This window comes from Topomyia yanbarensis, chromosome 2 (genome assembly GCF_030247195.1).
Source record: "Topomyia yanbarensis strain Yona2022 chromosome 2, ASM3024719v1, whole genome shotgun sequence".
Lineage (NCBI taxonomy): Eukaryota > Metazoa > Arthropoda > Insecta > Diptera > Culicidae > Topomyia > Topomyia yanbarensis.
This window is the reverse complement of record NC_080671.1, coordinates 316,778,062-316,804,194: the sequence shown is the minus strand read 5'-3', so window position 1 is coordinate 316,804,194 and position 26,133 is coordinate 316,778,062. Positions and strand designations below refer to the sequence as shown.

Here is a 26,133-nt window from a genome sequence, read left to right as displayed (position 1 = left end):
TAGCTGGGTAATATGAAAGTTTGACGATGGAAGTTTTCAAAAGAGACATTCCACGTGCGATATTTAAACTATTCGTATCTCTATTGAATTTTGAATGAAATATATGCTCAAAGACTGAAAGCTGAAGCCAGCAGGATTTCGAAGACAAAATACATGAGAAGAAGAGGTTCTAGAGACGAAAATGTGAACCTCCCACCCGAGTTCGGATTGACGGTGACGAAATCGAGATGGTCGACGAATTCATGTATTTGGGCTCACTGGTGACCGACGACAATGATAACAGCAGAGAAATTCAGAGACGGATCATAGCGGGAAATCGTGCCTACTTTGGACTCCAGAGGACGCTCCGGTCGAACAAAATTCGCCACCGCACGAAGTTGATTATTTACAAGACGCTGACTAGGTCGGTGGTCCTCTACGGCCACGAGACCTGGACTATGCTCGTGGAGGACCAACGCGCCCTTGGAGTTTTCGAACGAAAAGTGTTGTGTATCATCTATGGTGGCCTGCAGATGGAAGACGGAACGTTGCGCAGGCGAATGAACCATGAGTTGTATCAGCTGCACATTCGTTGTATTGGTACGAACTTTCATGAAAAATAACGGATCAAAGACCAAAACTATCCACAAATTAGATCCAGGAAAAGAAGTCCCCAAAGTACCCACTCTCGATGGGGGATGCAACTACAATGTGTCTTCTAACTTATCGTCGTCCATATTTGGATATACTGTATAGGTCTGTATAGGACTTATTTATCCATATTGCCTGCACGAGAATTCCGAACGAAACAATACAAACACGGCTTTTATGCAATCGACATTGCCTAGACATTTCACACTATTTACTTCAATGCAAATAAAAACTTTGAAATATCTACCTGTCTCATTCACGAATCGCATTCTCCCTGTCGTTCTCTGTTTAAGGGACTTGAAAGCACATGTGACCTTGTCTCACTTTACTATATTCAATTGCGCGTTAAAATACTGGACCAGTAAATTCTGTTTTGCACATAAATCTTTTTTCGGGAATATGTGACCAAAAAGTAAACTTCGAATTCGTCAAGTAAAGAAGCATGAAAACAAAAAGAATAAAACCAAAAAAAGATGAAAGCTTTCTGGACTTTCTAGGCATTGCATATTTATTAGTCTTTTCTCAGAAGATGGGATTTTCAAAAACATTTCAAAACTTTCTGATGCAATGGTTTTCAAATTCGTACAATCCGGTTTATTCATTTTCTTTATTCAAAAATGTTTTTGGTTTCAAATATGTGACCATTTCATTTTAATTTATTATTTCATTCCGCATCTTTTTATTCGTTTTGTTCATCTGCGTTCATTTTACTTATTTTATTCGTTTCATTCTTTGGATTCACTCTGATCAGTTTATTCTTTTTGTGCATTTTACTCATATCATTCATTGTTTTCATTGTATGTATTTTATTATTTTTTTCCAGTTTATTCATTTTGTTCAGTTTCTTCATTTTAATAATCTGACTACTTTTTCAGTTTTAATCATTTCATCCAAATAATTTATTTGATTCAATTTATTTCTTTATATTAATTTATAACCTTTCACTGTTGTTCAATTTTTCATTTCAATCAATGCATTTAATTCTGCTCATTTTCTTCTTTTTATTCAATTTATCACTTCAGCTCATTTTGTTAATTTGATTCGTTTGTTTTATTTATGCATTTCATTTATTTTTTACTTTATTCATTTTGTTCATCCATTCTTTTTATTCATTTGATTCATTTCATTAATTTGATTCATTGTATTCACTGGATGAATTAAATCAATTTGATTCATTTAATTCATTTGATTCATTTAATTAATTTGATTCATGTGATTCATTTGATTCATATGATTCATTTGATTTATTTGATTCATTTGATTCATTTGATTCATTTGATTCATTTGATTCATTTGATTCATTTGATTGATTTGATTCATTTGATTCATTTGATTTAATTGATTCATTTGATTTATTTGATTCATTTGATTTATTTAATTCATTTGATTCATTTGGTTCAATTGATTCATTTGATTCATTTGATTCATTTGATTTATCTGATTCATTTTATTCATATCTTTAATTTTATGCATTTCATGTTCAGTCATTCGTTTTATTTCAATCAATTTGTTAGTATGAGTCAATTTATTCTATTAATCTTATAACTATTTCTAAATATAATCTTAATTTTTATGTAATAACCTAATCTAATTTGATTCGTGTATATTATAATTTTGATTTCCATTAATTTTTCTACTCATTTTATGAATTTAAAAACCTATTGTTTCATTTTTTGCTTTACTTTTTTATTTCGGTCGTTTTGTTGATTTCTATAATTTATTCAGTTTATTCGAGATTTTATTCGTGCAAGACTTGAAACTGTTTTCATCCCACCTCTAGTTGGGTGCCTACTTCTCGTGAGTTCTGCAAACTAATCCAATAGTGAAATGTGTAAGAAATGTCTCATCTCACTGCTAGGTGGATTAAATCGGTTTTTTTGTATTGATTACTAGAATATTTTTCTCTGTGTATACTCGTGCACTGGTAAACGAAAATCAAAACCAAACCGCGGTGCTGTGTAAACCAAACTCGGTTTTGTTTTCGTGTCTCGTTGAAACACTACCAACGGTAAGACCGCACACAATGTAGAGGAAACACAAACATGTGTGGAGATTTGGTTTACCGAACCGGTACTCAACCCACCTCTGGTTACTACAATTACACATTTAATAAAATAACATTAGGCGATATGACCCATTCGGCGAAACGACCCATTCGGCGAAAGTACCTTCGGCGAACTGGCTTTCGGCGAAATGACCCACACCCCCCAGACTTACTACATGTTTACATTACTATCCTTTGGCTTGTCTTTCAATTTATTATATCTCCCGTAATTTCTGTCTCTGCCTTCGTTTTCGTACTTAAAGTTGGGGTTAGAATCTGACTCAGTTTCTCCTCGAGCAAAAATTGCATTAGTTTTGAAACCCTTTGGTGTTTATATTCTCTCCTTTTTAAGTGCTCAGTTCACTTGGAAATGGCACATTATCTTGAATTATTTCATGATTGATCCTCATAAAAATTAAAAATCCGGTCATGATTTCAGCACCCCTCTGAGGCTGGCACCCTTGGCGAGGGCCAATTTAGCCAACTGCACGCTACGGCTCTGGATGTGAGTATCCTCATTCTCCTGAAAAAGGTCTACCACCTCCATTGTTTTATAAGAGAAAACTACGAGTAATTTGACGGCTTGCAACACAAGAAATGGTTGAAGCCCTTTTTTGAAGCCCTACCGAAAATCATCAACATCCATCTACCCACGATCGCTAATTCTTGGGAAACTACTGCTACTTCATTACGTATTCGTTTCCCGGGCAAAATAATTTGAGGAGTGACTACCACGCCGGCCGCACTAAAGGAGAACTATACTGTCACATTTTGTTTACCAGGGGCTTATTCTACTTCATAGATGATACGGGACCCAGCTCGAGCAATAACTTCTTTCGTTTTTGGAAAAGGAGAGAGGATAGAAAGAAGTTTCATCGCCATTACTGATTTTTCGTTGAGTCCTCCATTATGGAATCCATTTTTGGTTGCCGCTTCAATATCTGCTTCATTCCTAATAAGCAGTAAGTAGCAAATTTGGCGTGAAAAATGTGATCATGTTGGGGCAAAGCGAAAAGTCGAACATAACGGGTCCCTTGTCATCCTACCATTTGACATAATGCAATGTCTAGGATAGAATAGCGATAGCAGACATTACTCTTACTAGTGCAGAGCCGTAGCAATCCTGCTTTGCGTGAGGGGGCACAATTTTTTCCCCTAAAATTTATGTTTATTTAAACTTTTTATGTTGCAATGACGATCATTTAGCAAGGGACTGGAAGACAAGAATTGTTTTTTTTAATATTAAGAGCAATAGTAGTTAAGGAAAAGCGAAACGGTCTTGACTCCTGCAGTAGAAGACAAAGGGTTAAGTCTTAATGAAATTCTGATCTTGCTCATATTACCCTATTCCACGCTTTTCTAAACATTATTGCTTCACCGTTTCGCTCGTTACCGCAACAAAAATTGACTCATTCTTAGTCGGTAATAAAAAGGAACAGAAAGAGAATCATTACAAGAAGAACCACCCCTTGATCAGCAGCTACTACGCGATTTGGTCTTCAATATCGACGAAGCGGTTGCGCAGTATCGAGGTACCCCAGGATCCCGAAGCTGCAGTATTCTTTTAAGTTCATCTGTGAAGTTCAGATCATGAATGCTAACCTTCTTCCGATGTACTTGGAATTTGTGCAGAGTCTGGAAGATCTGCAGCCCATAGTATTCTGTGCTGCAGTGGTGTCCGGAAGATACCGACTTACACGTAGAGGCGACCCGCTTCAATATCACCGGGATCTCGAACACACGTGGCGCTATTGAAAGGTTATTGGCGTACAGAGGCGGCAAAAGATCGGCGAAATTATGTCGTCATGTGGCTGTGATCATTGCACTTACTGAGCTTCGCGTGTGGAGAGCTCACCAGCTGACGGAAAAACTCGACACACTAGAACAGCAATAGAACGTCTTATCAAAATGGCCGAGGCGATACACTTCTATGACCAAATTAGCCATGAGAAGCCCGAAGCGAAGGTCTACCGGATACCGGCGATGTCACTAGGTTTTGAGCCACTATTTGGGAGACCCTCGTTCAACATCGCGAACGGCAACCGCGGCTAATGTGCGAGGAGGAATGAACAGGTTAAGATATTTACGAGATGACGACCTTTGGTACATGAAGCTGACCGTTGTACATCCCACGATGGCTACACTTTCAACAAGACACTGAACATACTAAATTCGGTTCGGCAATTTCCCATCAGCCGTATAGCCAATCAATTTAGAAACTGAGGTCTCAAATGCTGATTTTCAGTGAAATATTTTCCGAGTCTCAGCTATCACTTTTACTGAGATCTCAACAAAAAATTGTTTACTGAGATCTCAGTTGTTGAGATTTCGTCAAAAGAGGCGCAAAAATCTGAGATTCGGCAGAAAAAATTAAGTATGTACGCGAACCATGCTTATTACCCGTTTCAATCTCCCGTGGTACTACAATTCATCTCCCCAAGGACAGCAACACGTCCAACCCATCAAAGTACAGACCAAGTCCATCCGCATTAAATAATGAGCACCTTCATCACCACATACGTATGGAGCATAGGAGCACAAGGGATACAAGAAAAACACACATGACTTCAAAGATCACGCCATAATCGATCCAATCATTGTTGAATAAGTAGTGTGTAACCAACGGAACCTTAGTATGGCCTAAATCGAATATGTACAAGAAAGTATACGACTCCATACCGAACTCGTTCCTCATCCAGGTATTGGAGATATATAAAGTTAAACCTGTAACCGTGAGGTTCCTGCGGCAGGCGATAGAGAGGAAGACGACTACTCTGCAGTTCAGAAGTGGGAAAGACGTATTGCAGTCTACAACGTTCAGTAAGAAACTTAATTGAATCGGGCATTGCTATCAGATAAGGTATGAAGAAAACTCGCCGGAAGAGATTACCCATACCTTCCACATGGACGATTTTAAGATATATGATGACTCGACGGAACGACTGGGTGTAGTCATCAAACTAGTCGAAAGGATTAGCGACGACATCAGCATGACGTTTGGCCTAGATAAATTTCGATATGATTAGATACTACCATGGCGATTAGTCCACACTGGAGGCTGCGAGATCAACGAAGGCGTGATGATTCGGGACATAGTTCTTTTCTGAACGCGGGAAATAAGGTCAGAGCAATTAACGCGTTTGCTGCCCCCGCGTTGACCTACAGCTTCGGTATCATAAAATGGAGCCGGACTGACCTGGAATACCTTGAGAGAAAATTGAGGTAGGCGTTTAACAAGCGGGAATGCGTCATCCGAGACTCACATTGCCAAACGACAAGGAATAGTCGTCATCCAGGCACTATGCGTAGCGCAAGTGCTACTTTGTGGAAAGTGCAAACTGACATGGACTACATCAAATAGTTTGTGTTGCGGACCGCAACTACAGCGCTTTTCACCTAGCGTAAGCGAACCACAACCTTAACTGCAATCTGCAGACTGCGGAGGAGAAGACTGTAGAGTGGAAGCAGAAAGCGCGGTGCCCACTAGAGTGATAAGAAAAAAACCCCTTCGGGCCACCCCTGAGGCGATTCCTAGTCCCACTGGGAGTGTCTGCTCCAAATTTGGTCCAAATCGAATAAATTTACATGGAGAAAGACCACTAACTGCCGTTTCCACCGCTAGGTAGCACTGTTGGAATCAGTTTACCACTGAAAATGATAATAAGAAAGATAATTTTATTGTCTACAACACAAGTTATGTCTGAGTTAGTTTTGCATGAGACCTATCAGCACATGGTATCAGTAGTCGATTTCCACTTTTTATTACGAAATACTGGTTGGGTTTAGCTAAATAGTAGGGTGATGAGCCTATTTGCGCCATGTTTCTATTATCACCCTACCCATTTGAAGCCGTTGGCTAGAGCAGTGTCTGCCATCTTTGTTCAACGCATTGAGTCAAATGGTAGCGCAACAATAGGGGCACTCGATTCGAGTTTTCATTGTGCTCAAACACGAGAATTTTACTGTTTTCAACGCATTTGTGTTATTATATTGGTTCTTAACAACGAAGCGAAGCGGTTAATGTCCATTTTTACGCATTTCATTGATTGTAAGGCAAGAAATGACCGAATTAGTGAGGCATCTTGCTTAGTATGGTGAAAATAGGCTCATCACCCTATTTTTAAAAGAATTTGAAAACATACTATGCGTCATCTTTTAACTAGCAATTTTTAGTTCTACATTTCACCACCTAGAGGGCACCAACGCTAACTACTTAATGGGAAAGAGATAGAAATCAGGTATCTTCTTTAAAGTTGTAGAACAAATCTTTTCTAGGTATTCTTGTTAACATGTCCACATTATATCTCTTTTCTTTTAAAATTTAGTGTTGGAGCCCTCTATGTGGTAAAATATGCAACTGAAATTTTGTGGTCAAAAGACGACTCATATCATGTACTAAAATAGTTCCAAACATACTATTCAGTTAAACTCAACTATTATTTCAAAAATAAAAGTTCGTGTGAATCAACTAATCATTCACCACCATGTGCTACTAGGCCCCATGCAAAACTGACTCAGACAGCATTTCATTAAAAGTTTTATAATTTCTCCTAAGGAATTTTAATTGATTTGCAGTCTTCGGCAAAGTTGTAAGTATCGGAGATCGAACTAGGAATCGACTCAGGAGGGGCCGACTGAGGTTTCAAAAAATTTTGAAACTGGGCAGCCTCGACATCGCCGTTCCACTGGACCACAATCTGATAGATACTAACGATGGAAAAATTGACAGACATCTCCCGCTGGCCGGTTACTAGGTAATAAACCGCTAACACATACATGCGCAGGATCATGTTGTGTTGTGATCATTTGCTGCAGTGAAATTTTGGGCAGGTATTAATTAGCACAGTATAAACTATACAAATAGATCACTTTATTGCTTTTTATTTAATTATTCCTTGATTTCTTTTCTTTCTACTATATATTTCAAGTATGAGAGAAATGCATGGTGCGACCGAAAAAGCGTGAGGGGGCAAAGCCCCCCCTTGCCCCTTAGGTTGCTACGGCTCTGTACTATTGTGGAGTTAGATGAACAGAGGGGCTAACAAAAATTAGGCTGCAGTAACTCCATATATGTGTCATTGTACACTGCCTATGAATTTTCCAAACTAATCCTTCCTTGAACACAACGAACATAACGATGATTATAGCGATTTATTCAAGCAATTCGTTTTTCTTGCGGCTGTTCGCCCATCTAAATATGGAAGCTGTTCTTCAATGTCAGCTTCTTTCACCGAACAGCCTAGATAAGCCGTGTAGTGTCGGTAGTGGTTGTTTCAACCGGCTAAGAATTACACTACGGACTAACTGTTGCAGTGGTAAAAATCTACCAAACAGGGAACCCCAATTCCATAGTGTCATGCGACCCGTGCTATGGGTAACATTGTTGAGGGGGTTTAAAACATTCTCAATGGCGAACGGCTTCCGTTCGTGGGAAGATTTGGGCGAACTCCCCAGTATGCTGCATTACGCAGCGGAACGTTCACTCTACACACCGAAGTTTTTTCGGTTTGCTAAGACTCTCGGCTGATGGTAGTTCGGTGAACTTTTGTTGAGTTTCGATTATCAAATTTCGATGTGTACAGATGAACCTGCCCAGAGGCCGTGTGGTATCCGGCCTAGAATTGAGCCACTGGAGTCCTGCTCCCATGTCGTAGGAGGCGACTGAAAGTAGGAGACCCTAAGTCAAGGTGTAGTTCCGTGCCGAGGACTTAATGACTGGAGGGTCTAAAATATGCCAGTCGCGCACGGAGCATTTTGGGTTTTGCCCTTACTGTGTTATGCGAATCTCTGACACAGTGGACCATTATTTTCTTCGCAAATCGTGGGAATCAAATGATCATGTCCCATTTAAACCTGATATGGCTCACTATATGCGTTAAAATCCCAACTCGCTTGGTGTCCTCTAGTTGTTGTGCAATTTGTGTTGGAGATGAAATGTACAGTTCTCTAATCAACAAAGGTTAGAATAGCACAAATCAATCTCCAACATAAACGTACAGCAACTATGAATTTATCTCGACTCATGCAGGAAGGTAAAGCTTCCATAGCATTGGTTCAAGAACCGTATTTCCATAAAGGAAACTTCTATTTTGGAAAGTTACTTAACACTGCCTTCATTGCTTACAACAAGACAGGCATGACTAACCCACGTGAAATGCCTCGTGCTTGCATTCTTACAAATAAGGCTATTGACGCGTGTCTCATATAGGAGCTCACAACTCGCGATATCGATTATCGGCAGTGATGCGAATGCTCATGACATCATTTGGGGCAGTTCAGACATCAATCTGAGAGGCTCTGAACTGATGGAGTACATAAGTAGTACAAATCTCCATATTCTGAAACCGACCAACTTTTGCGAGGTCTGGGAGGGAGGAGGTGTTAGACATAACACTTTGCTCTGATAGAATTTTGCAAGAACTGGGAAATTGGCAGGTTCCAAATGAAACTGAACCGTCTCTATCCGATCATAAATATATATTTTTCGATCATTTTGATGTCACCTTCAATGTGGTGACATATCGTAATCCCAAATCTACAAACTGGGACCTCTTTTTGGAAAACTTGGTGACTAAATTTCATGGATATTTTCCAACAATTAGTCAACTAGACGACTTAGATGACGTCGTGGATACGACAAACTCATTCATATTAGCATCCTACGAAGAAGCTTTTCCACTTCGTACTGTTAAATCGACTAGGGGAACCCCTTGGTGGAGGGCTGAGCTTGAAAGAATGAAGAAAGTTATGAGAATAGCTTGGAACCGGTGTCAGCGTGATGACTCCAGGGCTTTCAGGTCAGCTCGTAGTGCATATAAGAAATGTCTTAGATCTGCAGAACGGGCTGGTGGCAAAGCCTATGCACTAATGTTTTTAGTCTGAACGAGGCTAGCAGATTAAATAAAATTCTCTCCAAATCGAATGATTTTCAGATGAACTCCTTAAAAACCAGAGATGGTGTTTATGTAACGGACGAAAAAGATGTTCTTAATTGTCTCTTCGACACACACTTTCCAGGTTGTATCGATCCGGAGTTGAACAATGTTCACAGATCTCATTCTGGTGATTCGAACTCGTGGGCGTTAGCACGCACATTGCACTATGGTCCCAAAGCTGTATTCAGGAAGACAAAACTGTTTGCGCCTAAACCGTTGGTTTTAGATATATAGTATCTTCGGCAAACTTTCTTAGAACTATCTTGCCGATTTTTTTATATTAGTTGTATTAGGGTGATCTTTGTGGTTAGGGTGTTCAAAGTATCAACTTCTTAGATATGTAAAATTCAGCTACATAGTGTTCCACAAAGTTATAAATCTATCAAATTAAAGCAACTTTTCTGAAGAAACTATGTGGCTATCGAAACGAAAATGGTTTTTTTCAAAGCTATATATCTTCCAACATTGCAAATGGATTTTCAATCTTTTAATGTCATTTGAAAGATCGGAACTTTTGTAGTTTTTGGTGAAAAAACTGCGGGAGCGTTATTTCTGTAAAATAAATAATTAATTTTTGAAAATGGTGTATTTTTCAACAGAAATCGTTCATAACTTTTCAAATAGACAAGATAATAACTTTGTTACTTCAGCAAAAATATTCGCCAGTTCTAAAAGTGCTGCAAACAAACTATTTACGATAAATCAATGTATGAAGTGACAAATGAGAAATAGTGATTTTAAGGGGTTTTGGCGCAAACAGTTTTGTCTTCCTAAATACAGCTTTGGGACCATAGTGCATTGGTTTCCACTGAATCGGTCAAGTGGGCAGTTGACAGCTTTGCACCATACAAATCACCCGGCAAAGATGGAATACTTCCCGTGCTACTGCAAAAGGGATTTGATATTCTTAAACATGTCTTGAAAAAGATTTTGCTTTCCAGTCTTGCTACCGGGTATATCCCGAAAGCATGGCGAGAAATAACTGTTAGATTTATTCCCAAAGGGGGGGCGCTCAAGCTATGAAGAAGCCAAGAGTTTTAGGCCTATCAGCTTAAGTTCCTTTCTTCTGAAAGCTTTGGAATGGCTAATCGATCATCACATCAGGAACGTTAGTTTAGTTGAATATCCACGGCACAAAATGCAACATGTGGGAAATCCACGATAACTCTGCTTCACGATGTTGTTTACAACATTGAGAAAGCCTTCTCGCTCAAGCAATCTAGCTTGGGTGTATTCCTAGATATTGAGGGTGCTTTTGACAATGTGTCCTTCCAGTCTATTCTGGAAGCGACGCGCGGTCATGGGATACCTGCATGTATCTCAGGTTGGATAAACGCAATGCTTAGTAACCGCATACTTTCCTCGTCACTGCGACAGGCTGAGATACGGAAGTTGAGTATTTGCGGTTGTCCTCAGCGCGGCGTTCTATCACCTTTGTTATGGAACTTAGTAGCTGACGGCTTGTTGAAGAAACTCAATGAGCTTGGATTTCCAACCTACGGGTTTGCTGACGATTACCAAATACTAATTACTGGATTTTGCATCGGAACAATCTTTGACTTAATGCAACAGACATTAAGAGCTGTCGAACAGTGGTGTCGACAGGTTAAACTATCAGTTAACCCAAACAAAACTTCAATGGTTCTTTTCACGAAGAAGCGAATAACAACCGGGGTTCGTCCCTTGCAGTTCTTTGATTCTGAGCTACTGTGTGCAGATCAAGTCAAATACGTTGGAGTCATGTTGGATTCCAAATTGAATTGGTCTGCTCACATTGAGTTCAGAGTCAAGAAAGCGTGCATGGCCTTCGGGCAGCGCAGACGAACTTTTGGAAAGACCTGGGGTCTCAAACCTAAATACATCTATTGGATTTACACGACAATTGTACGTCCAATACTGTCATACGGATGCCTTGTGTGGTGGCAGAGGGGAGAGGTGGTGACAATCCAGTCGAAGCTAAACCATCTGCAAAGAATGGCGCTCATGGCGTTGACTGGTGCTTTCACCACGACTCCGACTGCTGCTCTTGAGGCACTTCTAAATATCAAACCATTACACATACACTTAAAACAGGAAGCACTATCATGTGCATACAGACTGCAGGTTACTGGGCTTTGGAACAGTAATCATGTTGATCTTGCTACCAGTCATACACGATTGTGGTCACAAATGGTTACATGGGGTGAAGATATTCTTGCTTCCAGCGATATTACACTCACTTGTAGTTTTCCTTACAGGACATTCCATGTGAAGATTCCCTCTCGAGAGGAGTGGTTGTCTGGCTTTATGGAAAGACAACAACAAACGCAAGTGGTTTGTTACACTGACGGTTCTCTGATGGAGGGACGTGCTGGTGCTGGTGTCTACTGTCGTGAAATGAGATTGGAACAATCTCACTCACTAGGTAGATACTGTACTGTATTCCAAGCAGAAATCTTTGCGATTATGTGCGGGATGCAATCGGCCCTTCAACTGAGTTTGTCCGGCAGAGTTATAAACTTCTGCTCCGATAGTCAGGCTGCAATCAAGGCCCTTAGCTCAGACAAATCCCGGTTCAAGCTAGTGATCGCGTGCCGAACCCAAATCGAAGAACTAAGCATTGTCAACACTATCTACCTTGTCTGGGTGCCCGGACATTCCGGTATTACTGGAAATGAATGGGCTGACGAATTGGCCAGGGCAGGTTCAGCGATTGACTTCGTTGGTCCTAAGCCCGCGCTGCCAATTGTTGGATAAGAGAAAAAATACGGTCCTGGGCTTCGTCCGAGCACCTCAATTATTGGAGAAATCTACAAACGTGTCGCCAAACAAAGGCGTTTCTAGAACAACCATGCCCAGTGGTTTTGAAAAATCTTTTACATTTTTCGAAGCTCCACTGCGGCATGCTGACCAGGGCTTTAACCGGCCACTGCAAACTCGATTATCACATGGCAACTATTCAGCGCGCTGAGTCTTTTCCATGTGATCTTTGTGAATCCGACTACGGAACCTCATATCATCTGATATGCAACTGTCCAGCGGTAGCGCAATTGCAATTTCGAGTCTTCAGCCGTCCTTATATAGACGAAACCATGTTTGGTCGACTAAAACTCAGAGACATACTAAAGTTTCTTATCCAATGTGGTAAAGAGCTTTAGGCTTATTCGCAGGCAAGTTGAACTACTTGTGAGTTTAACTTACCTGTTGTTTATTTTTGTTTTGTGCTGTTATTTTTCCCACCCTTCCAATTCTACTTCCCCACACCTCCTTGTCCTTTCCTTCCGCTCAGGAAATGATGAAAACACACGGCAAGGCATAAACCCCCGACTATGTACGGGGAACGTGCCATTTGAGCCAATATATTCTGATTCCTGATTCCGAATATAACGGGTCCCTTGTCATCCTATCATTTGACATAATGCAATATCTAGGATAGAATAGCGATAGCAGACATTACTCTTACTAGTGTGGAGTAGGATGAATAGAGGGGCTAAGAAAAATTAGGATACAGTAACCCCATTTTAGTGTCATTGTACACTGCCTATGAATTTTCCAAACTAATCCTTCCTTGAACACAGATGATTATAGCGATTTATTAAAGCAATTCGTTTTTCTTGGACAGTTGTAACTCAACTAAGGAAGATTCGAGCACAGGGATTAACGATAGAGCCATCGAAAACATGAAGATCAGCGACGTGCATAAATCTAACCCTCAACAAGAAACATTAAACAATTCGAAAGAATTTGCCGATGGGGAGTGAGTTATAAGTTACTTTTTAATGCAGTTTCGTAATGCGAATAGCTTTGCAAGTTTCAATTTTGCTTAGATCAAAATGCTTTCTTGCATGTAATCAGCTGTCGAATTTCGAAATTCAAAACGCGCGAGCTCCGACCTCCCGAATGATTTTTTATGGAATGAATGATAGCTGCTTTTTTAGTATAGTTGTGATGATTTTCTTATTTACACTAAATCGGACTCCTACAAAAAGTGGAACATAAAACAAACAAGCTTCACTTATTCTAATATAGAAATTATGCTTAATCCCTCATTTGTGATGTTGCTGCTGATATTTTTAAAACTTAGAATAAATTAATCAAAACGTTTGTTTTGCATCACCTACAAATGCACCATTCATCCAAACATCATCGCTACTATAAATTAACAACAAAACGAATAAATTCATTCTGTCAATACCAGTTTAACTCTTACATGAAAATTAATTTAATGAAGAGCAAACTATCTGCACGCCAAAAAGCTTGTTCCATCATTATTCTGCGCTAATCTGAATTTAGTAATAATGCTTTTCCACTGATTATAACTTTTGATGGAGTCATGTTGATTCCTGTTCATTATTTATTATTATTGAACTGATTTTATACAAACTGCATGCATTACACATTTTGAACGATATTTCTCATTCACCCGCTGAAATTCGTGATGTAAATAAAAGCATTATTCAAATTGTTATATTTAGTACTCAACTCGAACTAATCTCCTATTCCTTCGCCGCACTTTAGCGTTCCTGTGCAACGTGATCGATCGGCCTCGATTGGTTCTATTCCGATCGTAGAGCAAAACCGCACCATGGTATTCCTGATAGGGCAATCCGATTTGCGACTGATCAGTCCCGATCGCAAACAGGTCCTGCTTCACAAGGAGTTCCGTGATGTTGCCAGCTGTGCCCAGGGGCAGAAGAATGCCGATCACTTTGGCATCATCTGCCGTGATATGAACAACGACGGCTACATAGGGTACGTGTTCAAGTGCCAGTCGGAAAACGTTGCCGATGAGATCATCATCGCTATCTCGCAAGCATTCCTCGTTTGTTCGGAGCAGAAGCAGAAGGACAAAGCGTCCGCCCAGATATACTCCTGCGAGCATTGTCCCATGCTATGGTACCATAAACTGTGCTCGGATATTGAAGGCTTGAGCGATAAAAAGACACAATATATGATTTTCAAACGAATTGACACAACTTTGACTGAAGAAGAACAACGGATGCTGATGGAGAAATATCACGGTGCGGAGGAAGCTGCTGGTCATAGTATTGGAGAGCAGAATCAATTTCTTATGATGTTATTAAGGGCTCACTGCGAGTCAAAACAACAAAGACACGTCCATGACACGGCTGAAAACAGGACAGAATTTTTGAATCAATACTTGGGCGGCAGTGGAATTTTTATGAAGGCAAAACGATCGTTAACTAGTTCTTTCGATCACTTGTTGAAACGACGCACGAGCAAAGATGACTTCAATGGGCCCACCACATCGATCAAAGATTCAAATTCCTATGGAGACTTGAAGGGAGATTTGGAGCCCCAAACCAGAGTACGGGCATCAACTATCGGATCGAGTCCTTCTCTTAGCAGGAAGAATTCTGATTTTGGAATTCCACAACCGATACCACAGCTGAAGTCCCCAATGATGGATATGTATGTATCAATCGTTAGTGCCCAGAAGTAAGATATGTGATAAAATTGTAAAATTTATTTTCAGCTTCATAAAAGTAGGCAATAGTCCCCGGGAAAATTCTAGCCACGCAGGTTCCTGGCGCCAAGCAATGTTGCACCGTGTCGTCACGCCGTCCAAAAATATGAAGGTAAATGGCGATGAGTACATGTCACCGTTACGAGCACCTCACGTAAGCACCAGACAGCGGAACCGCGAAGAATTACGTGAATTATGGCGTGTTGCAATTAAGCAAACTATCATCCTCAACCGCATGGAGAAGGAAAATGCTCGGCTACAAGCCCGACAAAACGCAATCAAAACCAATGAAATCAAACGCATCAAATTGGAATATGATGAGATTACTACGTGTGATAAACATGCGGTAGAGATGTGGGACATTTTTCTGGATGCGTCCTCGACGGAGGAAGTACGCAGCAAGAAAGACCCTAAAGTGCTATATCAGGCAATTAAAAATGGAGTACCAAGAGCTAAACGGGGTGAGATTTGGAAATTCCTTGCCTTCCAGCATTCGTACAATACGGCTCCGGTAGACACTAAGGATTTCCCAAATTTCAACACGCCCTATCAAGTTTTGCTGAAGAATCTGACCGAGCACCAGCATGCTATCTTTATTGATTTGGGTGAGTAGATTCAGAAATGATCTTAGAGTATTTTTCTCTTATTTACTGCCTATAATCGCAAGTCAATCCTATCTAGATATTCCATAAAACATGGTGCTGACTTGCGATTATGGGTTGTGTTACCTACACTAATAAAAAATAAAAAAGGATTGCATCTCATAAATTTTGATTCTATAATTTGATGTAATCGCAACTTGCTAGCACTCAGAGTATCGACGTATTCTATAATTTCTTTTACGCGCAGAAAAAATCCAATAGTCTTTAACTACTGGAGAGTGTGTTAGTTCTCAGAGTCCTTGGTGTATTTTTTTATTCAATTCGTTTATTTGATAAGGCACGTTTGCGTTAGGTTAAAGGTGCCATTTTTTCTTTGTTTTACATTTTGAATTTCTTAAAACTAGGGGGCTACACATTGAAATATAATTTTGTTTTCATATAATAAAAGATTCGTAAGATTAAAGGGAAGGGGGGTTCTTTTTGTGTGCGTGTTTTTCTATAGTAATGCACTTTAGGATTTTTAGAAGGGATATTATTGGAACAATTAATTATTAACTAAGCGGAACATTTTACAGACATATTAAAACTAGAAATAACTAGAGGGGAAGATTCAATTTTCATTAAGATTAGGGGGGATTGATTAGGGCTATTTTTAAGTAGTGGTACTGTTGGGCATTCCTTAACGATAATATATATCGATCAACTAAAACTAAAAGAGAAGGGACACTTAAATTTTAGGAAGATATTCAAGTATGAGGAGGGGGAGTCCTGCAGAAAGGCGATAGAGGGTGGTCAAAGTTGTCAGGAGGGGAGGGGGGAGATATTAACTTCCAATTTCCGGCATCGGGAATCAATGGAAACGGTACAGATTCAGACTGGTGCATCATGAATTGGGACGCCTGGCGGTCTTCCTCGAGCCGGCAGGGGTTGCTCCATACGATTTCGTAGTACAGCTCAGATGCGGATCGGCAAAACACACGTGTGGCACGTGTGATGTTGTGCTGTAGGTCTCGTGCTGTTGGGTCATTCGACAGAGATCATCATACCATCGTTGGGGGGGTTACGGAAGGCGGGAGAGAGCACTTCTGAGAATGATAAGAAAATAATGGGGGCAGTTAAATCTGAATATTTATGGTTTTTAGGAAGGTGTATACATATAGAGAAGATCGCGGTTTGCCAGTACATCTCGAACCGGGACATTGGGTGATCCTCTTCGGGCCCGAAGGGAATCCAATAGTTGAGATCTGGCAGATAGAGTACTTCATAGATGCTTTTAAGAGAGTCAGAAATATTTAGTGCTGTGAAAATACGGTCCACAATGTTAGAGAAATTTATTAAACCAGCGCTGGTTTCCTTCTCTGGCTGAGATATGGAAACACTTGCGGTTTTTGATGTTCCTGGAAGTGCTGGGAACTCCTTTTCTGAGCTCAGGAGACCGGGAGCGACTTCCTCTGGCTTTGCACCAGTACTTCCTTGACTAGTTTCTAGTTCTAGTCTAGTGTAGTTCTTCTAGGGGGAGGCATGAAGAGACACCATCAAGTCTTTACAACGAAGCTTGAGAGAGGAAATGTTCCTCCTTTTTCTATTGCTTCTAGGCACAGCAGAAGATGTTCCCTCCTGGGGTTCATCACAGTCGTCTTCGTCAGTAGACAAGTTGGTATAGATGTTCATAAAGGCCGGTGGCGTAGCTATCTTAAGCATTTCTGGAAAAGATTGCTTAGGATTCTCCTCGCACTGTTTGTATGCGAGACGTCCCGGGAGATCATGTGGGTTTCCCCCACAGTAGAGACACTTTTCGACATCCCTTCCACAGGAATCATCCGCATGATTCCCACCGCATTTCCCACAACGGGGCTTATTGCTACAATGGGAGACTGTGTGTCCCAATTGTTTGCAATTAATACAGTTTATAACCTGCGTCACAAAGAGGCGAACAGGTAGACAAACCTTGTCAAAGAGGAGGTAGTTGGGTAGAGCAGAATCGGCAAAGGCCACCCGATAAGAGCCTGAGTTGACGTTTCTTCCCGTCAGCTGCGACTGATACTGAATGCAAATATTTGCACTCCAGTATCTTCACTGGCTTAAGCATGGGGTCTTTGAAAGAAACAGCCAGTCCCATATTTCAGCAGGTCCTCGCAACTCAGACTCGAATTGGAAACGACGTCACAGACTTCAACCCTGTTAGCTGGAATATACACCCTGTACTCCTTGGTAAAGGGCCCATAGCCGGCAATCGTTTGCCAGAGTTAAGCTGTTTACAACCACCCGAAGCTTATCAGGGAGAATTTTCGATATTTCTGTCATGGCCGAATACCGATCCGTCAGAACTTGAGAAATCTGTAGCAGATTCAAACACCGGAAGAAGATCACGATGGGCCCGGTGGCCGAGCTTGGACATACTTTGAGCCGGGGAGCCGATTTTGTTTCGACGTCCCTCTTACCTTGAGATGAACCGCCGTCAGGGGAAGTCATTTTTGCACGTTAGTATGAGGACCAAGAAGGGGAAACGTATACAATAACTGTACTTAACTGTGTGTATAACAGTACCCAGAAGGCTTACTAGAAAAACTCTTCTTCACTGGTCACTGGCCGGCTAACGGTACTCAGAAACAGAAATACAAAAGGATGGAAAAATACTGAAACCTCGACGAGCTGGAGAGCCTAACCTTGAACGAGGATTAGCACTACTCTACACTGCACGGGCTGGCAATAAAAAACTTGTGTCTCGACCGAGCGCTCGAAAACGAATAGGGTCCTTGGTGTACTCCTAGACTCCATACTGTTTGCAGACGCTGAATTGTTCACATTCGGTCTGCCCTGGAAGCAGTAGGAGTAATAGAATAAAAGAAGTGCACACAAGATTCCTCCGTTTTGCTCTTAGATCTTCACCGCCGTCGGTTACTCGATATGGAGATCCTGGCTACCACCTTACATCGATCGCTGTCGTCGACTCCATAACGAGCCAAAAAGCAGAGCAGTACAGTTATTGAAAAGATATTGACTGGTCAAATTGGGGCACCAGATACTCTCACAAATCAATATCAAGGTCGCACAACTTTTTAAAATTCGACTTTCAACGTAAGGGGGATGTGTAATGTTTTTAATAGTGTGTATGACCCTTTTACCTTGTTTTTTATTTTAGTGAATCGGTATGTCGTCTTACCAGGGCTGACGAGACACCGCATTTCTTCTTCAACCGTCCGCTTCGGGACAGACGATGTTCAGTACCGCTCCTAACATGTACAGATGCTCTTCGGTTTTCACCTTCCCTGTCAAGATGGCTGAACGTTATCGCAGTTGATGAATTTTTCTTGCCGGTTTTTGCAGAACTTGCACGAATTTTGCTGAACGGGGAAGGTGCACTGTGTTATATGGTTCTGGATAGTGCCATTAAGTTTGCATGTGATGCCACATAAGAAGGAATAGGCTTTGCCATCTGTTGCATCTAGTGACATGTTCGGTGGTACACGGTTCGAGGTCGTGCAGCCGGTCTTCAACTGAGTCATTATTCATATATACGGGTATCTTGATACTAACGTTCTCATGCTTCGAAATGTTGAATGTTGTTCTGCCTAATAAAGCTTTCTGCCTCAACTAACTTATTGAACGTTATCAAAACTGCACTGCGCACATGGTGAAATTGTATTTGGGAGACTTCCTGTATTTTAACTGCCATGTATTTAACTGCCACTTTTAGTAACTGTTCGACTACGTTTTATGCCAGTTTGTCAATCACAATAGTTTCGGCAAGGCTTCTCTTTTCTTCTGAAGCACATTCATTTTTACTAAACAGCGGGGGACATCGACACTATACCATTTGTTTGTTGGTTATCGGGCAGCAAGTAAAAAAGCTTGCTTGATTTTCTGGTAGCGATGCGGTTTTTTGTACCCATAAGATTTACATTTAAAATATACATACCTTGCAAAAAACATAATATATCACCAAAAATTAATCTAAGAGTTTTTTTCTGATCGTTTTCTTTCATCTTTCATTGCGCGCAGGTCGCACCTTTCCAGATCACAAATTCTACAAGGATGCCCTTGGTGTAGGGCAATTATCGTTGTTCAACCTGCTAAAGGCTTACTCTATTCTCGACCCTGAACTGGGATATTGTCAAGGTTTGGGCTTCATTTGCGCTGTTTTGCTGCTGCACGTAAGTTCACTTCGCCTTATCACTAACCATACCACATATCTCAACGGAACATCTTTTTTTCGACAGCTCGAGGAAGCCGACGCGTTTGATATGCTTAAGCATCTGATGTTCAAACGGCAATTGCGTGCTAAATATCTGCCAGACATGAAGCAGTTTCAACTACAGCTGTATCAACTGTCTCGTTTATTGAAAGATCACATACCTGAACTGTATGACTGGTTCGATCAGCATGACATATCGCCTACTTTGTATGCAGCTCCATGGATTTTGACTGTTTTTAGCTCCCACTTTCCTCTAGGCTTTGTAGCCCGTGTCTTCGATCTGCTGTTCCTCGAATCGTTCGATGTGATATTCCGATGTGCAATTTCCCTGTTGGATGTACACAAGGAGCAGCTATTACAACGGGATAACTTTGAAGATATTATGAACTACTTGAAAACTGTGGTTCCGAAAATTGACGCCGAAGTAATGGATAAGGTTTTTCGGACTGTGTTCAAGTCCGATTTCTCTCGGCAGCTGATCGAGTACCAAGTCGAATATAATGTCCTCAAGGAAGAAATGAGTTCACAGAACCACCATTTGGAAAATCTGAATCGATTGAAAGATGAGAACCAGCAACTTGAAACGCAGGTCCAGTTTGCTCAATCTAGCCTGGCCCAATTGGAGAAGACTCGCCATACACAGCAAAATCAAATCCAAGCACTGCAAACGCAAGTACAAACACTGGAAAACACCGTCCACACTCTGGTCAAGTTTATTGAACACTCAATGGAATCGAAATCAGAGGATCTATTGCCGAATGATATATGTCGTATAATTCAGCAAGTGCAAGATTTGCAACACCAACAGATCGTCCAACAGAAGAAACGATCGCCGATTTTCCTAGACCGCAAAATCGGTAAATCAATATCATTCAACAGCAACTTAGGTCATGCGTTGAATGTGCTGGAAGAAGGCAACGAACAGGACGGTTCCACTGGAACTCCTACTAAAAAGAAACCATTTTTCCAGAGTTCGTTCGAGCAAATTCGGCAACAAAAGGCAACACTGCGGTTGAACAAACTGGATGAATGCAATAGTCCTGAACATGCGGTCGATATTCGCAACGCAAGGCTAAACACCAGCGATGACAGTGGAATCGCTACACCGATAAGTCCACAAATGCATGCTCCCTCGACGACTCCAATGGTGGCGGAGTGCAAACCACTGGTGCCCCTAGTCGACATTCATCCGCTCAGTGGCGATGTGAATGTACAATTCAACGGTACAACTCAGCTCAAATCTATCAAACCTCGTATACAATCGCGGCAAAGTTCTGTTTCATCAATTGTAAGTGATATCAGTGAGAGTGGTACGCCAGTTGGTCAGAACAATCGAAGTTAACAATCAGCCATCGATCGTTGAATTACAGGTCCAATTTTCAGATCTGGCCAATCGTACAACTAAACCAACGCTGAAGGTGCACTACTTATAAGCTTATATGTATGTATATCTGTACACCAAACTTTACATTGAGCACTCTCTTACATTGGCCATACGAGTACGTTAGGAGAAACTTTTCACTTGTATTCTATTTATTCACATGCTTTGACAGACAGTGATATGTGGTAGGTGATGCTAGAATAGACGCTTGAGGAATCTCTCGGAGTATATGCTTGAGAAATGATGCAGCTTATATATATATATACAAACCAATACCGATATTCGAAGGTACAAACAAACAGCCCATTTTGCTTCCGCGTTACAGTATATACCGAACTTAATTATTCCCTTTAATACACAACATTAGCTGGTGACAAGAGGATACGATATGTAGGCACGCAAGTTTAGAATAGATTGCACACAAATTTGGCTTAACAAATATCACAAATCAGTAAAAACGTACTATTGAAAACATAAAGCAATTGTGAATGTTCCCATAATGAATTGGACCCCAAAATGCTAAGCCGTAACCAGCTTACCCCTATCACATAATAAAAATGTATGGCTGAAAATAGTGGCATGTCTAGATGTCAACCATAAATTGGAAGTGGATACTAGTATTTTTCTAATGAGCTCCAACGCTGCCCTTTTAGCAATCAGATTCTGAAGAAGAGAAGATGTAAGGAGGTGTCTTTGTTTCGAGCTTATTCTGTAACCAGGGCTGAACGGTTCTTTATTTTTGTTTTGTTATTTGTTGATTTGTTGTAATTTAAGTACTGTGTACATTATTTTTTTAATGAACAGTTCTGTTTAGTTTAGGTTAGTTGAACAACTTAAGTAGTATAGTGATAACAAGATTGATATTCAATTGAATTTCGTTGCAGATTTTCATATCCGTTAGATTGAGATGCGGTGTGTACTTCTAGGCTAAAAAATATAATCCATATTTTGACTATATCTAACCATACAATATATAGCGACAAGAAAAGCATATGTACTATTGATATTAGCATTGAATAAAATCCTGAAAACCCTATATCGACAAATTGTTTGACTAATTTTATACTCGCATGAGCTACAACTTAACCGCAATTCTCAATCCGAACTCTCTGTCATAGCTCAAGAAACTAAATGGGTTTACGGTCTGAATTTAGTCCAATAATACTGCTTGTAAATCAATATTGTTTTTCAAAAAAGCAATTATTTTGCTTGAAGATCATCTAGTAAATAATACATAAAAACATTCAGCTAAGCTTCCGGTTCACCGGATCCGAATCCCCGGCTATTTCGTTGAACTCTTGCCATCAGATACTTTACGGAGACCTCGTTCAATTTGAGAACAGCAAATGCAAATTTGCATTATACTTTTTCTCGATTCAACAGGTGTTTTGGTCTTCTTCAAGTTCCGCTTGGCGATAATTTAATATTTCTCGATTGGGCGGAGCTCTGGTGCGGTAGGAGGGTTCTTGTCTTTTAATCCAACCTCCACGTTATTGGTGGCACACCACGCAATAGTCTTTTTCCGTTGCTGAGAACAGTCGTATTCGAGAAAAGAAGATACTTGTTCACCCAAATTTCCTGGCTATAAAAAGCCACAGATACAAATAGTTTGCAGGACTAGATATTTCACAATAATTATAATAGTTTCATATGGTTGAAAATGTCTATTGCAGCCCGGGAAGATTTTTAAGATCTTTGAAGGCTGTCTTGATGTAAGTTTCATCGTCCATCACCACGCAATCGAACTTCGTTAGCACAGTAGTCCAAAACCCAAAAAGATGATCAAAAGCACCTAAGTTAGTTCTTATTCGACAATCTTTGTTGGATTGAAACGATAAGATAAAAGATGGGTGGTGTAATAATGTGAACTCGTCTTAATAATATATACATTTCAGGTGTGGCGATTGGTGGAATATAATAGTGTACGTTTATCGCTTAGATAGTTACCACATTTCCCTTTCTTTAAAATGTTCAAAACTAATAATCCATTAGACAATCATTATAGCGACACGGCTTCTTAATTTCCCACCTGAATCTTCCTCTGATGGCTGATGCATCTTCTACTGTTGCTTCGTTTGTCGGAGGTTGCTGATTAGCGTCCCACGTTCCTGCTGGCTGCCCTGAGAGTTTATCTGTTCCTTTGGTTCCAAAATCACCAGGTGCTGCTCCTAAATCTGAACAATATATATAAAAGAACAGAAATTAAACTAATTCACTAAATTACCTCGATTGCTTCCGTTGTCAGTCGGCGTGACCAAATTCAGATGACTCGAATTCCTATCTTATACCCTTCCCGTTTCATCATTTTGAACTGTAACTCTTAGCTCATGCTTCGAAATAACTGTCATAGTAGCTGGATCGAACGTTGGGGTGAGTTTGTTCTTCGGAAGAACATTTTTCATTAAAACTTTCCCGCCGATTTCTAGTTTTGATGGTATTGCATGTCGCCGCAAATCTTCTGCAATTTTGCCCTGTTCCTTCATCGTTAGATCCCGATCTTTATAACACAGACTAACAGACATAACACTATGAGGGAATTCCCTCAAAAAACATCGATCCGACAATTTTCCCAGAACACTAGCTCCACCTTTTCTTCACGGTCCCAAACACTCATTTACTGGTAGGTTACCCCTCAGGTTTGGGAGCAATTTTTCACTAGTGGTCTATCCCCCGTATGCTTGTTCATATGACAGTGGCGCCATAATTTCAAATGTGGCCACAGTCCCAACTACAAATATATTTAAAATGACCGTTAAAGCGGGCGAAGCTTTGTTTTTAAGTATTATGTCTACTAGTCTGTGTTTATAATCCGTACAGAGTACCATGGTTCCGAAATCCCGCAACGTTGGAATTTTTATACGAATATTCCTTCCATACATCAATTGTACGAATATTCCTTCCATACATCAGTTGGAGTTTTTCAAGTAGTAGTGTGTGGCGTTGAGTAATACATCGACAGGTACGTCAAAATGTCCCGTTTCCAATCTTGCTTGAGAGCTTGACTGATCTTCAACCTTTTAACTAACGACCTATTCTGTCGTTCAACAAGACCATTCTCTTGTGGCCAATAAGGAGTGGTTTTGTTCAAAAATATTCCGCGGTGCTTGCAATACTCCTCGAACTCCATGCCTACGAATTGTCGTCCATTGTCAAGAGTAATTGTTTTCGGATAGCCTAGCGTAACGAAAATACTTTCAAGCCTGTCAATGGTCTCATGTTCTAAGTATAATTTGAATAGTTTTCGGGGAAGGATTCGCCAACAGTTCAGCGGGTATTCAATTTTACGCCAAATGATTATCTGAGCCGAAAAAACAATTTCCGAATGACATTAGGTTCGGGAAGTGCTGTTGATGATAAACGGTTCCACTCCGAAGCTTCAATTGCACTTTGCGGAGAGAAAGTTTACTTCAATTTTTTAATCACTCGAATTCTCTTTAATTAATCCGGTAGGAAAAGTGATGAAAAATTTAGAGCCAGAGTACTGAAGTGAGAGCAAGGATGTGAAATATACAGATCGGAAAACTAGAAGTGGCAAGGTCGGTCGGTTCTCATGGTAAAGAGGAACAAGTCTGTCTTTGCCGGAAGACATGTTGGAAGACTCAAGCAATTCGTAGTAATGCTGCCTAAGCTCGACTCCTGCCAGCAGAAGACAATAAAGATTAGTCCGTAAGATTTTAAGCCTGTTTCTAATGAACCTGCCACTTCTTGTTTTCCGATCTGTATATTTCACATCCTAGCTCTCGCTTGAGTAATATGCCTCTAAATTTTCATAACTTTCCCTACTCAGTAATCTCTAGCTAATTGAATGTTGATAAAAAGTCAAAAAGAAAATGTGACTACATATTAGTCGAAATAAAAAAGGAAAAAATAATCCAGTATTTTCCTTTTTTTGCTCACTCTAGAATGAACGGGACACTTTCATTGTTTGCCAGCAAGGGAAAAATCGCATCTCGAACCATCTGTGCGCCACTTTCACTTCAGACTGTTTTCTTCGCATATGAAGCATTCTGCTAGCGCAAACAATGAAGCAAAGCATCTTGGCGTAGCAAACGCAACAGAATCGAAGCTTCAACAACAGAAGAACGAGAATCGGTTTCTTTTTTGTTTCATTTCTACTCATGGCTCTTTTCGAATAGGTCGTGGTTTATGTTGGATTTGCATCAAACAATTCTATTTTGATATCATTTCTCTACAAAACTATAAATACTTGTATAATAATTTGTCGTTTGTTGAACATCCGATAATCAAAGAGGGGCTGGTGTTCACTAGGAGGTTGATATCACTATCAGGGCCTAAAATTTTCATACGATGAAACTAAAAAGATTCACCGTCTTTCCATTGCCTTCTTCATTACTAAATATATACAAAACAAAACAATAACAACAGTATATGCAATCTCGTTTCAATTCACACTCAACAGCTTTTGATTCTCATTTTTTCATAAAATGAAATCAAAGCAATAAGCGTCTTGCAATACAACTAAAAGACAGTAAACACGAAAAATATCCACACCTATCATGTTTCAGTCTTCCAATACTATCACTAGCTCATAAATCAGAGGAATCGAGCAGCGACAAATACATATTAGTAGTAGTTTTCGTTTCCCCAGCACATAGTTCAAAACGAATGTGCAGAGGAAATCATAAAAACGCTATCTTTTGAATTTACCCGCATGCTTTGTCTTAGACCGTTGTTTCGTTTTCAATTTTACAAAGTTCAGATTATATGGAAAGTAGTGTCGGTCTTTCGTCATTTTCGTCTTATTTTGGCACATGAAAGACACTCGACACTCATCACTAGTATTTTACTCCAGACAAACCCTGCCTAGAGACCGTGTGGCATGCGGCGGCTGAAGCCAAGAATGGTTCCACTGGGTTCT

At 40.3% G+C, this 26,133-nt stretch overlaps 1 protein-coding gene across 4 annotated transcripts in view; it reads left to right on the top strand.

The window, feature by feature from the left end:
- The window catches only part of LOC131683682 (TBC1 domain family member 4), an 84,637-nt gene extending 62,347 nt beyond the window's left edge, over window positions 1-22,290 (top strand). For 3 of the 4 annotated variants that reach the window (XM_058965875.1, XM_058965878.1, XM_058965877.1), the window contains 5 exons: window positions 13,211-13,345; window positions 14,107-15,021; window positions 15,086-15,681; window positions 19,681-19,832; window positions 19,899-22,290. In XM_058965875.1, the coding sequence (XP_058821858.1) occupies window positions 13,211-13,345; window positions 14,107-15,021; window positions 15,086-15,681; window positions 19,681-19,832; window positions 19,899-21,215 (3,115 nt within the window). In that variant the 3' untranslated portion in view covers window positions 21,216-22,290. The remainder of the gene's footprint in view (window positions 1-13,210; window positions 13,346-14,106; window positions 15,022-15,085; window positions 15,682-19,680; window positions 19,833-19,898) is intronic. The other variant, XM_058965876.1, reaches the window with a different exon arrangement.
- Window positions 22,291-26,133: the final 3,843 nt, after the last annotated feature.